Genomic DNA, 13940 nt, shown 5'->3' on the forward strand with positions numbered 1-13940 from the left:
CGGCCATGTTTCAAGGCTCAGTAGGCCACGACGGTTGTGCTGCTCACACCACCCTGCATTACATGTAGGTCTATCCCCCATCCTTCCCCAGTCCCAAACCTTCCCAATTCCCCTTGGGACAAAGATGCTGCTCCTCAGGCTGTTTCTCCAGAACCATCTCACATCATGGCTCATCATTCCAAACCCTACACTCTCTGTGCCAGCGCGCCAAACCATTCGCGGTCCTCAAGGACCTTCTCAACTTGTACTGTCTCCCTGCCTAGGACTCTATTCCCTTCTCTCCTGGCTGCCTTTTCTTTGTCCTTCAGGGCTCAGGCTGGTTAATCTCCCTTCTAGAAGTCTCCTTTGAGCAGAGGCCACGTCCTTGTGTTTCCACTATGAGCTGTGCAGCCTCACCACTGCACATAACAACCGTGGGCTGCGCCTAGTTCTGAGCATTTTACAAGTGTTAACTTTTAACTCTTCTGACATTTCTGTGTGGTAGGTATTGTAATTATCAACTTTGTTTTATAGATAAAGCAGCCTAAGCTCAGAGACTATAAGTCATTTACCCAAGATCACACAGAAGATGGATGGCAGAGCTGTGCTCTTATCCACAACACCAAGATCAGAGCTGTTGTAAGGATGTCCACCTGGACCAGAAATCGAAGTGGGGAGAAAGACAGGCAGCTGAAAGGGCAGGAGCTCATGTGTCCTTACTTACCTGTGCGGCGCTTCAGGATCCCCAGTGGGGAGATGCCCATGGGAGAGGTGTCAGAGAGGGAAGACCTGTTCTCAGGAGATGTGGCAGGACTAGGAGGGGAGACTTTTAGGCACTCTGGGCCAGGTTTCTGGAAGAAAAAACAAAGAGCAATTCTAGAGTGAGGTGGGGAAAGGAAGGACTACATTTCCCAAACTTCTCTCTATGCCTACCCTCCTTTCTGGCCCCATGATTCCAGCCTCAACTCAGGCCTTGTCTTCTCTCACCTGGGCAATCACTCCACCCTCCAGTATAGTATAATGGTCCCAGATTATCCCATCATAGACTCCAATAACAATTCTGCTTTCTAAAGTAACAGAATCTTTGATGGTTGGCTAAGCATATGATGTCTCAAGTAAAGACTATACTTCCCAGCCTCCCTTGCAGCTAGGTATAGTCAATGGCCTAAAGACTACATTTCCCAGCCCCCCTTGCAGCTAGGTATGGTCATTGGCCTAAGGTCTACATTTCCCAGCCTCCCTTGCAGCTAGGTATGGTCATTGGCCTAAAGACTACATTTCCCAGCCTCCCTTGCAGCTAGGTATGGTCATTGGCCTAAGGTCTACATTTCCCAGCCTCCCTTGCAGCTAGGTATGGTCATTGGCCTAAAGACTACATTTCCCAGCCTCCCTTGCAGCCAGTGGTAATAAGCATCAGTTCTACACAATGGGATGTAAGGAGGAATGATGTAGATGTTTCTTGGTTCAAATAATATCCAGTTACAGTTCAGTGCCCTTTTCTTCCTGCTAGCTGAATATGGATATTCACTTGGACAAGGGCAACTAGGGATGACAACCAACAGCACAGAAGAGGCCTGGGCCTCTGACTCTGAGACTACCACATGGATCCCGGATTCTGTGCGCTCATTAGAAAGGAAAAAAAATTTCTTGCCTAAGCCACTGTTACAGTGTCCTGGTTTCAACTACTGACTTAATGACTGGCCCTGTTCCAGGTTATTAAGTGACTACTTCTCAGCTCCAAGCCCATTGCTCTACAACCTCCCTTGTGATGACAGGACCAGGACTCCACAAACCTCTTTCTTGCTCTGGCCGCCAGCTGTGTCAGACAGTGCAGACGTGGGGGCACAAGAGGGGACCGCATGACTGAAGGCACCACAGGCTTTCCTGGGGCAGCTGCTGGATTGAACTAATAATTTTTCCAACGCTTCCAGGGCCTGCTATGTGATGCCCCATCAGATACCAGCACCTCATTCCCAGGGCCCCCTTGCTCAAAGATCCGAGTCCAGGCCCTCAGGGCACCTTCTCCAAGCTCAGAGACCCCAGGAGCCACCTGCCAGTATTCCTGCCACAGAGTCTGAGTTTCAGCAACACAGCCACGGGGGTGGTAGCAGCATCCTGCAGTTGCCGCCTCCATGATGCCTCAAGTTCTCTTTTTATCCCTTCAGTTACCTAGTTAACAAGTGCATGCTTAGTTGACAATTCTTTACACTGAATTCCCTCTGTTTGAATCACTGGTGTGGTTTCTGTCCATCGAGACCTTGATGAATACAAGTCTCACAGGGATATTTCAAACACTGCCCAGGACCAAGCTACCTCTAGCTCTTGTTTACTCAAAACCCTCCCATAGCTTCCTAGCAGTCCCAAGGCAAAGTTCAAGCTCCTAAAGGTATCCATGTCCTAATCCTTGGAATTAGCAAATGACAATCAAGGCTGTTAATCAGCTGACCTCAAGATAGGGTGATCAGCCTGGGTTATCCAGGTGGGCCCAAGGTAGTCACAGGGTCCTTAAAAGTGGAAGAGGAAGGCAGGAGAAGACAGTCAGATTGAGATGCGAGCACCAAAGAAAGGCACAGAAGGAGGCAATGCTGTTAGCTTTGAAAATGGAGAAAAGCTGGCCTCTAGAAGCTGGAAAAGGGAAGGGAATCGATTCTCCTCTGGAGCCGCCAGAAAGGAATGCGGCCCTGCTGACTCCTTGATTTTGGTCCTGTGACACCCATTTCAGACTCCTGACTCCCAGAACTATAAGCTAATAAACTTACATTGTTTTAAGCTATTACGTTTGTGGTAAATTGTTACAGCAGCAAAATGGGAAACTAGTACAGGTAGTCAGGAAAGTTTCACCAGGAAGGTGATATTTGAGCAAAGCCTGAAAGAAAGTGAGAGATTGAGCCACATGTGTATCTTGGAAAGGGAGTTTTAGGCAGGGAAAAGAGCAGGTGACCCAGAGGTGGAGCCCACCTAGCGAGCATGAGAAGTGGGATAGATGGAGTGAGCAGAGGAAGACGTGTCAATGAGGTCGAAGATAGTCGGGCAGGGGGAGACAGGTAGATCGTGAGGGGCCTGTGTGTCTGTGCAAAGAGTGGCTTGGCCTATGATGGTCACATCAATCAGAGCTTCCTGCAGGGAGTGACACAACCTCACCAGTGACAGACTGTGAAGTGCTGCACTTTGGATGTTACCCACAGAGCAATGAACAAGCATTAAATGACCTTTAAACAGGGGAAGGAAGCGATCCAGCATATTTGGAGAGGATGAAAAGCCCTCTGGCCACAGGAGAGACTGCATATACTTCTGAGCTCTTATTTCAAATCAGGCATTATTCTCAGATCTGTATGTGAATTGACTCATTTCATTCTCTCAGCCACCCCACGAGGAAAGTGTTATCAGGAGCTGCGTGTTATAGGCGATGCAACCGAGGCATAGGGAAGTCAGAGAGACTGCTCAAGGTTCCAGGCAGGGCAGGGACAGAGTTAGGACCAGGTCCCCCGTCCCCCAGGCACAGCCACTAAACTCATCCACCTCCTGGGAAACGTCTCCGTAATTCTCCTGAGCAGCCACTGCACTCAGTTCCAAAGGCTAATGGGAATTATAGTTTCTTCTGGTAAAAGTGGGCAGACTAATGAGGACCTACCTTTCCTTTGGGGGGAGTCAGGGCTTCGTCATCCTCCTCCCCTTCGCTGCCCAAGACCCGGGCTGCCTTCCTCCCCGGCCTCTTCACTGGGGAGTCGTTATCGGGCACCACTCCATTCCACTCCTTCAGCGCCGTCCTGGACAGTGGGAAAGGTGGGGTGGGCGGGTACACAGCAGACAGAGTGGGGCACTGCCCCAAATACTCGGCTTCTTCACTACGTTTCCTTCCCTTCCTTTCCTTCCAATGCATTCAATGAACATTTTCTAGGTGCCTCCTTGGCATACTAGCCATTTCCTTGGCTGGAAATACTCTATCGTCCAGCCATTCATCCGCCTACCACTCCATCACATCTCCAGAGGCCCCCTGAATGCCCACCCTGCGACGGGTGATGCTGAGGAGCAAATGGAGTCCCTGCCTAGGGCAGAGACTGGCCTCTGACATTCATCTGGAGACTTTCTTTCTTTTTATAATAAAAGCTCCTGAGTTTTGGCAAGGTACACAGTCACCCAGCTATGGACTATGCTTGCCAGCCTCCCCTGCAGCTATGCACGGCCACATGATGAGTTCTGAGCAATAGTGTGTAAGTGGCACGATGGACACATGCCACTTGCTCCTGACTACTAGTGTCCATGTCCTCTTAGCCCTGGACCTCAGACTCACTTTGGCAATGAAGACAAGGGACTCTGGATCTGGGACAACCTAGTGGTACAGAGTCGCCTACCTGCTCTAAATGGCCTGAACAACTCAGAGTCTTACAAGTGAGAAAACGGCAATTTTTATTTTAACTAAGTCACTGTGACTTTGTTTACTGTTAGAGCAGCTCAATTACTTTCCTGACATTGGCTCTGAGGACCTCCCAGTCTGGCGAGGGACAAAGACACAGCCTATCACACAATTTCTTTTGGGGCTCGAGACATTTTGAATGAAGTTTTTAACACTTGCAACCAAGAGGATTCTGACTGGTAAAGGAAAAAATTCCCCACGTCCCGGCCCCACTGCATACTTTGGAGGGGGCTCCGTCTCTCTGCTGCTGTTGGATGCCTCCTTCTCAGGCTTCTTCGCTTTACCCTCTTTCTTGGGGTGGAAAAATGACCTAGAGGAGCATAAGAGGGGAAAAAAGGGAATGATAACAACACCAATACCCTGTCTACCCATGCTGCACCCTACAGCTTCCAACACCCTTTCCCATCCCATCATGTAAGAGGATTTCAAACAATCCCTCTGACTGACAAGGAAACTGAGGCTCAGACAGAGGAGGCAACGCTCTACTTATTTTTCTGTCCTGACTCATCTGAGAGATACAACTCACCCCAATTTTCATCCAACAAATATTAACTGAGCACTTATTATGTACCAGGGTCTTTCTTGGGCCTGAGGGATTTGGCAGTGACCCAGACCTAAAGTCCCTGACCTCAAGAAGCTAACCCCTCATGGGGAGGAGGCAAATATTAAGCAAATAACTAAATATAAAATTTCGGGGGGTGCAAAGTGCTCTGAAAAAATATAAATAAAGCAAAGTACCTTCCAATTTACTTGAAGTCACCTAGACTGAGGAGCTTGATTCCAAAGGAGAAAGTACTAAGCGGGAAAAACAGGAACTTCACGGTGAAGAGGCCTGCCTAACACTCCCCTAACCAAGTGATGAAGGTCAGCTGTGCGTGACGTCACAGGGATGTGAAGTCACAGGGATGTGACGCACCCCTGACACGAAGCAGTATCTTTCGGTGGTGTGTTTCCAAAAGCCCATGACCCTAGCCTAATTATGACAATACTGCTCACACTGAAATCACGGGATAGTCCATGGGGTACCTGGTCAGTATTCCTCAAGACTGACAAGATCATAAAAAACAAGGGAAGTCTGAGAAAATGTCACCCAGAGGAGACTGAGATGTGACAACTAAATGCAACATGGTGCCCTGAATTTGATCATGGAAGAGAAAAGGACATTAATAAAAAAAAAAAAAAAAAACCAAAAAATTGGTCAAATCTGAATAATAAAGCGTAGAGTTTAATTAATGGTACCATACTGATGCTGGTTCCTTAGTTGCTAGAAATGGGACCATAATAATGTATGATGTCAACAATGGAAACTGGGTGAGGGGTATACAGGAACTCTGTATCATCTTTACAGCTTTTCTGTATATCAAAAATTATTCCAGGCCAGGTGCGGTAATTCACTCCTATAATCCTAGCACTCTGGGAGGCCGAGGCAGGTGGATCCTTTGCTCAGGAGTTCAAGACCAGCCTGAGCAAGAGTGAGACCCCGTCTCTACTAAAAATAGAAAGAAATTAGCTGCACAGCTAAAAATATATAGAAAAAATGAGCCAGGCATGGTGGCGCGTGCCTGTAGTCTCAGCTACTTGGGAGGCTTGAGGCAGGAGGGTCGCTTGAGCCCAGGAGTTTGAGGCTGCTGTGAGCTAGGATGACGCCATGGCATTCTAGCCCGGGCAACAGAGTGAGACTCTGTTTCATTTAAAAAAAAAAAAATTATTCCAAAATAAAAGTTTACTTAATCTGTAAAAAAACAGAAAAGGAAAATAAAGCAAAGGAAGCAGACAGAAAGCAATCTAAGGTGTTATCAGCCCTAGATAGACCATCCCCAGATTTCTCATGCTATGAGAAAAATGTAATGCAGGATTGGCATAAGCCGCCATTTCCCAAGTTTCTGTGGTGAATGTCCAGGTCTAGGTCTGTCTACCATCCATTTCCTGATTCTCTTGCTCTGGTAACAGCCCCCAATTTTCCTCCTGGGGTGCCTTTTACCCTGATTTCTCTCAATACACAAGAGTAAAGTGGGCCTGCCCTTTTACCCACAACCAGGGGTGGACATACAACCCAGGCTGGCCAATCAGAGCTCTGCATCCCTGTGGCTGCAGTGGCTGGTTCAGGAGAGATATGTGACCCAACCTGGGCCAGTGAAACTTGACTTTAGATATCGAGACAGCTGGGAGGGAGACACTCTCTTTCCACTGGGATCGATAACGCAGGGAGAGTCCCCTTGAGACATAAAAACACTGAAGCGAGCTGAGTTGAACAATGGAGAGAAACAGATTCCCAGTGACAAAGTTCTGGCAACTGCATCCAAACAAGTCTGAGGCCATTTACTCTAGAAGGTTTCAACTACATAAGCCAAGTAATTCCCTTTCTTTTTTTCCCTGAAGCCAGCTGGTATTAGCATGAGGTTTCTCAGCCTAGACCCTACTGATTCTTTAAGCTGAATCATTCTTTGTTGTGGGGGGCTGTCCTGAGCCCTGAAGGATGTTTAGCAGCATGTCTGGCCTTCACCCACTAGATGCCAATGGCAAACCTCCCTTTTCCTAAGTTGTGACAACAAAAAATGTCTCCAGACATTGCCTGATGCTGAGCAAATTTGCTGCTGATTGACAACCATTGGGTTAGGGTTTCTGTCCCTTACAATTAAAAAGTTATGTTCAATACACTAATGTCTTCCATATTCCACTCTCCATTATCCATACTACTCAACTCCTGGAAATTCCAACTTGAAGTCTAACTTGAGTTTTCTTTTCTTTCTTTTTTGAAGGCACAGATTTAGAGAAGGAAGCAAAGAACTTGGGGAATTTAAGACTGAGGGGTATGGCAGGGCCCTTACATGATACTTCGCTGCATGTTGGCGTCAGAATTCTCTCTCCCTGTCCAATTCTTCTCTTCTCCTGTCAGCTGTTCTTGAAACAGGAATCCAAATAGCTGGTGTGGATACTGGTTGCACAGAGATCCAAACACATAAAACCCCTTTTTCAGAAAGGAAAAAAAAGAAACAGAAAAACAAAATCAGAAGCATGATTGTTCACGAAGAAACTCCTGTTCTTATTAATCAAAATAATTTGCTAGTGAGATTAATTAGTAAAGAATAAAAGTCCCTAAGATGCCTTCTTTACCAGATGGAGCCTGCTTTTCATCAAGTATGGAGAACACACTGAGGGCCTGAAGGGTTTATTCAGTTTAAGGAAAGTTAAAGTTAGTGAAAAATTGTTTTAAGGTGATTATATAATGTCCTAAAATGACCACAAAACATGGCAGTTCATAAAATTGTATCCACTGGGCTACATAAATCAGGTGTGAAACAATTTCTAAGGTATGTTGTTAATAGAAACAGAGGACAGATCATAGTGGAGAGCAGAATATAAATGTATCTGCTTGCATATGCAAAGAACATCTCTGCTGGGAAACAAAAACTGGTGATGCTGTCATCTTGGGAGCGACAGACACTGGAGACCTTTTACCATGCACCCTTTGTGTTCAGAGCCATCTGAATATGTTACACCTTCAAAATATAAATTTTAAATTAAGTGTATCTTAAAAAAATGAATCTATTACTTAATGAAATCAACAATAGTCACCAGGGTTTCTACAGTTCAGAGTAACCCTAAAGGAAGGGTTCTTAATCTGGGTCTACAGAACATAACTACCACCCCCTAGAAGTCCAAAAGAATTCAAGAAATGAATGAAATTTGATGGGAAAGAAATTACAACTTTATTTTTGCAAACATCTAACTGGAATCAAGCCTTTCCCTCTATTATAAATACAGATATTAAAACAAAGAAGTATTAGCAGGACCTCTGGGTGGACTACTGGAATCTTTTTTGGCCTCTGGGGGCCCCTCTAGTTTTCTGAAATCAGTGCTCTCTGACCCACACCCCAGGCCTGAGTCTGCACTCCTCTCTCACCCTCAGCCAACACAGCCCTGGCACCAGGAACTCAGACTCAATCTTGGAATCAGAAAACTCCAAAGAGCTCACAAGGAAGGTAGGTTAGGGACTTAGCCACCAAAATCCCGAGGGGACAGGAGAGAAGGGAGTATCAACTACTATGATCACTATTATTTGAGTGCTTACTCAGCTAGGTACTGTACATTCTCAGTTTTATTGAATCTCCAAAACAACCCTGTTACAGATAAGGAAACTGAGGCCCAGAGAGGTTAAAGGGACTTGACCCAGCTCTATTAAGTTCCACCCCAGATCTGCCTGCCCCCCCCCACCAGCTTACCTCATAACCACTAGACTAAGCTATGAGGGAAGGAGGAAGAAATGGGCATTATTAGGAAGCCAAAGTGAAGTTTGACAAGCTGATCACATTCTCAAACATTCTCAGTCCTCAAGCCAGCCCTTAGAGAGGTGAGGTCATCCCCACTTCATAGAAGAAGGGACTGAGGACAGAGGGACACAGATGGGGCCTAAACGAGGCTTCAAACCCATGCGTAGCTGGCTCCAAAGCCCATGCTCTTCTTTACTGTAGAACTCAGGGTTTCAGGTTGGCCTCTAACTCTCCCTACTGCTGGGTTGAGGGGGTTTGGGACAAGCTGGTCAGTGTCTCTGGAGGGACACCTGGCTTCTCTATGAGAACGGCAACCCCACTGCTGTGAACTCCACCCATGGAGACACTCACATGTGGGCCAAGTGAGGTAAGTACAAAGTTACTCGCTGCAGTACTATTTGTAATAAGAAAAGACTGGAAACTGGTGGAATGTCCACCCATAGGGAACTGCTTCCCTAAATACTGGTACAACAACATGGTGGAATATTGTACAGGGTTAAAATTGAATCAATGAGAGCTAAAGGGTCTGGGGTTTTCTTTTTGGGGTGATGAAAATATTCTAAAATTGACTGTGGTAATGACTGTACAACTTGGAATATACTAAGAAATCACTGAATTGTACACTTTAAATGGGCAAATTATTGTGTGATATTTGAATTATATCTCAATAAAGGTGTTACTGAAATAAATAGATAAATGATACAAGGAAAAATATCAAATGAGGATGAAAAACAATGATAAAAGGAAATGAAGCACTGATACAGCAACAACTTGGGTGATTCTCAACGGTATTTTGCTTAGTGGAAAAAGGGTAACATACTATGTGATTTCATTTGTACAACATTCTCCAAATAACAAAACTAGAGATACGGAACAGATTCATAGTTGTCAGGGTTTGGGAAGGGCTGAGGATAAAGGGGAAGAACATGGAGTTCCTTTGTGGAGAGGGAACAGTTCTATACCCCAACTGTGATTCATAAGTCTACACAAGGATCAAAGTACACAGACACAGACAGACAGACACACACACACATACACAGAGGGGCATGTGTGAAAGCTGCTGAAAACTAAATAAGGTCTGTAGTCTAGTTAACAGACTTGTACTGATGCCAATTTCCTGGTTTTGATATTGGACTAGAGTGATCTAAGATATCACCATTGGGAGAACCTTGAACTATTTCTACAACTTCCATGAATCTATAATTATTTCAAAATAAAAAGTAAAAACAGGCCGGGCGCGGTGGCTCACGCCTGTAATCCTAGCACTCTGGGAGGCCGAGGTGGGCGGATAGCTCGAGGTCAGGAGTTCAAAACCAGCCTGAGCAAGAGCAAGACCCCATCTCTACTATAAATAGAAAGAAATTAATTGGCCAACTAATATATATAGAAAAAATCAGCCGGGCATGGTGGCACATGCCTGTAGTCCCAGCTACTGGGGAGGCTGAGGCAGGAGGATTGCTTGAGCCCAGGAGTTGGAGGTTGCTGTGAGCTAGGCTGACGCCATGGCACTCACTCTAACCTGAGCAACAAAGTGAGGCTCTGTCTCAAATAAATAAATAAAATAAAAAAAAATAAAAAAATAAAAAATAAAAAGTAAAAACAATAAGACGACAGAATGCAGGCACTCTGTATGAGTACTATATACGAATATGAAAAGAAGTCCTAGATACAGTAAGATATTAAATAGTAAAGGAGGCAGAACAGTGTGTATGATATTCTACCAGTGCTGTAAGACAGGGGAAAATAAGAACATATATACAGTCAACCCTTGAACAACACTGATTTGAACTTTTGAGGGTCCACTTATACATGGACTTTCTTCCTTCTCTGCCACCCCTGAGGCAGCAAGATTAACCCCTTCCTCTCTACCCTTCTTAATATGAAGATGTTGAGATAAAGACCTTTATGATGATACACTCCCACTAGCTATGTTGCCCAGGCTGGTCTTGAACTCCTGGCCTCAAGCAGTCTTCCTGCCTCAGCCTCCCAAAATGCTGGGATTATAAGCATAAGCCACCACGCCCGGCCTTCCCAAGTGACAGAAACCTTGGAGTACCTGTTAACTCACTGCTTTCTCTCACACCCTAAACTCATCTACTCCAAGCTCCACTGGCTCCACTTCCAAACAATAACCCAGAGTCAACCACCTCTCAACACTCCACTACTATAGCTCAGGCCCTGCCACCACCATCCCATCACACCAAGAAGAAGCTCCTAAGTCCTCACAAGGCTGTAGATAGTCTGAATCCCTCTCCCTCCTCCCAACTCACCAACTTCATTTCCTCAATCCTTTCACTGCAGCCAAGCTGGCTGCCAGGCTGCTCCTCAAACTCAGCAAGCAGCTCCCATCCCAGAGAATGGGCCACGTCTACACACTTACTAACTTCAGGGAGCTCTCTCCTCACACACAGCCTCCTCAGGGAGGCTTTCTTGACACTCTGGCCAAGACAGCCCCTCCCCTCATCACAGCATTCTGCACAGCTTGGCACTGTAAATGAGAATTTGTCTTGCCTCCCAGAGCAGCACTGTCCAACAGGACTTTGAGATAATAGAAACGTTCTACATCTGCGCTCTCCAATATGGCAGTCCTAGTATACGGCTAGAGAGACTAAGGAGCTGAGTTTTTTTGTTTCCAACTAATTTAAATTTAAATAGCTACACATGGCTAGTGGCTACTGCACTGAGCAGAGCAGGGCTAAAATGTAAGTTCCATGAAGGTATAGGTTTTGTCTGTTTTGTTCAGTGATACATCCACGGGACCTGAAACTATGACCAGTATTGAATGCATTGGCCAATATACTTACCTTTCTTTGATTACTAAAACTTGGGGTAACAAAAACATTATTTTAAGAATTCAGGGTCCATAAGCAGGACCTTTAAAAGCTGGAGGCCATGGTGAAAAGGAGGGATATAAAGGGGTCTTTGAACAGTTTGGGGATGACAGGCCAGAAGGCTCAAGCCAAGCCACACCCCACCCTTGTCAAATATTTCACACCTTTCCCTAAATATGCTGCTCTCCTGTCCACTGAGACTTAAAACTGCTCAGCATCCTTCCAAAGATAATTGAGGAGGCTGAGATAAGAGACAGTGCCTTGCCCGGGGCTATACAGCCAGTCAACGATGGATACCAGAAACAGAGGAGCCCAGTTGAGAACTACCTAGGATTCATGTTTAAAACAAACCCAGCAAGCTCCCAGAACTACTTAGAACACAAACTCTGGGAATGGAGGGGGAAATCTGCAGGTCTACCAGGCTCAAATATCCGAAAACAAAATGAAATTAAAGCGCCTTTCCCTCGTGCCTCCTTCTTGGGCTGCCGAATAGGCAAGTGGCAAGTCTAAGATTCAAACATGCCGAAATGGGGATGGAGGCCAAGCAGTGATGTCTTTAGTGCCACTTTCTGCTGCCTCCACTCCCGGATTCCCCTTGGCTTTCACATGCAAGGTCTCTTCTCTTCTCAGCACCAAGTGCCCTCCCCCTGAGCCTCCAAGCTTCCCTCTCGCCTAAGGAAGTCAACAACTTTCTCTCTTCTCTCCCCAAGCTCCTGTGCCTCCCGGATCCACACTCAGCGGGCAAACAAGCCTGACCCTTGCCTAAACTCTCCTCTCCTCCGCCCCACCTCCTCGCAGGCCTTGGCTCCATGTGTGCTGTCTAGCCTGCCCTCGCCTCCGCTCCGCTCCTCTGTCACACACACACAAGGCCAGACTTCTCCCTATCCAGGTTTTCGATCCTTCGCGACGCCTTCACCTAGACCTGGACCTCCCCCTCACCCCACCTTGGTCCAGCTGGGCCCACCCCTTACAGGTGAAACGCCCGCTATTAACCTTCCCTTTAGCCCCACCCCTTGTGGTGGCCCCGCCCACCCAACGCATCCAGCCCCACCTGGCCCCGCCCCTCAGAGCTCCCTGGCCCCTCCCTCCCTTCCAAGTGCCCCCCCCCCGCGCCCCTCCAGGCCTTTCCTCAGAGTCTGCGGTGTCCGTCTCCTTCCCTCGTCTACTCTCTCCTTGGCCTCTCTCCCTGTCCGGCCGGCAGTCCTCAGCCCGCGCTCTCCCCTTCCTACTGCGCACTGGGCCTCTTCAGCGTCCCCACACCGCTGCTCCGCAGCCGCCCGGACAGGCGAAGCATGGGCACCAGGTATTCGGCACGCGGTCGCCCTCAGCCCCCCAGCCATGCGGCCCAACTTGCCTAGCGCCGGTGCCGCGCGCCACTGCCCCGGCAACACCCTTAGCTCCGCTCGGCGCGCCGCTGCAGTCCCAAATTCGCGCCACGGCATTCGCGCGCAGACTTTGGCGGGTGGGGGCGGGCCCAGCCGAGGGGCGAGGCCCGGGCGCCGCCGCGCCGCAGTCGCTGCGCGGGGGGCGCTGGGAGTTGTAGTCTCCCGAATGGGAGGCGGCTAGGAAAGAGGGTGAAACGGGGTAAGCCCTCCCGCAGAGCACGCTGGGAAGCGGCCCAAGCCTTCCCTTACTCCGGATGAGCGGGAGCGGGTGTGGCTGCGGGTCGGACGAGTGACTGGCGAGGAAAAAGGAAGACTCGGTGGACGCCGCGCGCAAGGCACGGCGGGAAGAGAGGCGGGAAGCCGCGCGGGGCATCCCGGGAACAAGGGCCGGGCTGGGCCTCGGCGCGAAGCATTGTGGGAAGTGGACGCCGCTCCGGGGCGGGTAGGTGAGTGGGGAGGGGCGGGAAGGGTGCACATTTGGGGGAGGGGAGAGGCACAGCTAGGTGGGACGGCGGGGCTGGGAGGGGCCGCGGCGGGCGGGGCTGGGAGGGATTGGGAGGCGGGAGCGGGCTGGAAGGGGCTGCTGGAGGAGGGGGTGCAGCTGGACCCTGGGGGAGCATCTGGGGTGAAGAAGCCCGTCTGTGGATGAGGGGCTATGTCTAGAAAGAAGACGTTTGTCGCGAAGGATGGTGGCTGTAGCTGGGATGAGGGGGCCACAGCTGGACTGGGAGACACATGTGAGGAGGAGGGGGATCACAGATGAATATTGGTGACACTTCTGGGGAGAACTGGCCACAAGTGGGCACACACCTGTAGGCAAAGAATCCATAACTGAATGTGGAGGGCACATCAGGAGATGGGAACATCTGTGAGATGGCGGAGCCACAGCTGGACGTGGTGATCCGTAGGGTTCACACCTGGGGGAGGGCAACAGCGGCATGTCTGAGACACATCTGGGGAGTAGGGAGCCACGGGTGCACGAAGAGTATAAGAGTATGACTGGATGAGGAGTTTGTGCCTGGATGTGGGGAGCACATCTGGAGAAGGAACAATTCTAAAG

At 48.4% G+C, this 13940-nt stretch overlaps 1 protein-coding gene across 2 annotated transcripts in view; it reads right to left on the bottom strand.

Annotated features, from left to right (window-relative positions):
- Nucleotides 1-13154, bottom strand: part of LIG1 (DNA ligase 1) — a 37317-nt gene extending 24163 nt beyond the window's left edge. Inside the window, exons 1-5 of one of the 2 annotated variants that reach the window (XM_012761059.3) lie at nucleotides 12850-13154; nucleotides 7222-7361; nucleotides 4614-4703; nucleotides 3611-3746; nucleotides 704-830 (exon numbers count right to left, since the gene is read on the bottom strand). In XM_012761059.3, the coding sequence (XP_012616513.2) occupies nucleotides 704-830; nucleotides 3611-3746; nucleotides 4614-4703; nucleotides 7222-7238 (370 nt within the window). In that variant the 5' untranslated portion in view covers nucleotides 7239-7361; nucleotides 12850-13154. The remainder of the gene's footprint in view (nucleotides 1-703; nucleotides 831-3610; nucleotides 3747-4613; nucleotides 4704-7221; nucleotides 7362-12849) is intronic. The other variant, XM_075993201.1, reaches the window with a different exon arrangement.
- Between the last annotated feature and the right edge of the window lie 786 nt (nucleotides 13155-13940).

The sequence above is a fragment of the Microcebus murinus genome, chromosome 16, assembly GCF_040939455.1.
Source record: "Microcebus murinus isolate Inina chromosome 16, M.murinus_Inina_mat1.0, whole genome shotgun sequence".
Taxonomy (NCBI): domain Eukaryota; kingdom Metazoa; phylum Chordata; class Mammalia; order Primates; family Cheirogaleidae; genus Microcebus; species Microcebus murinus.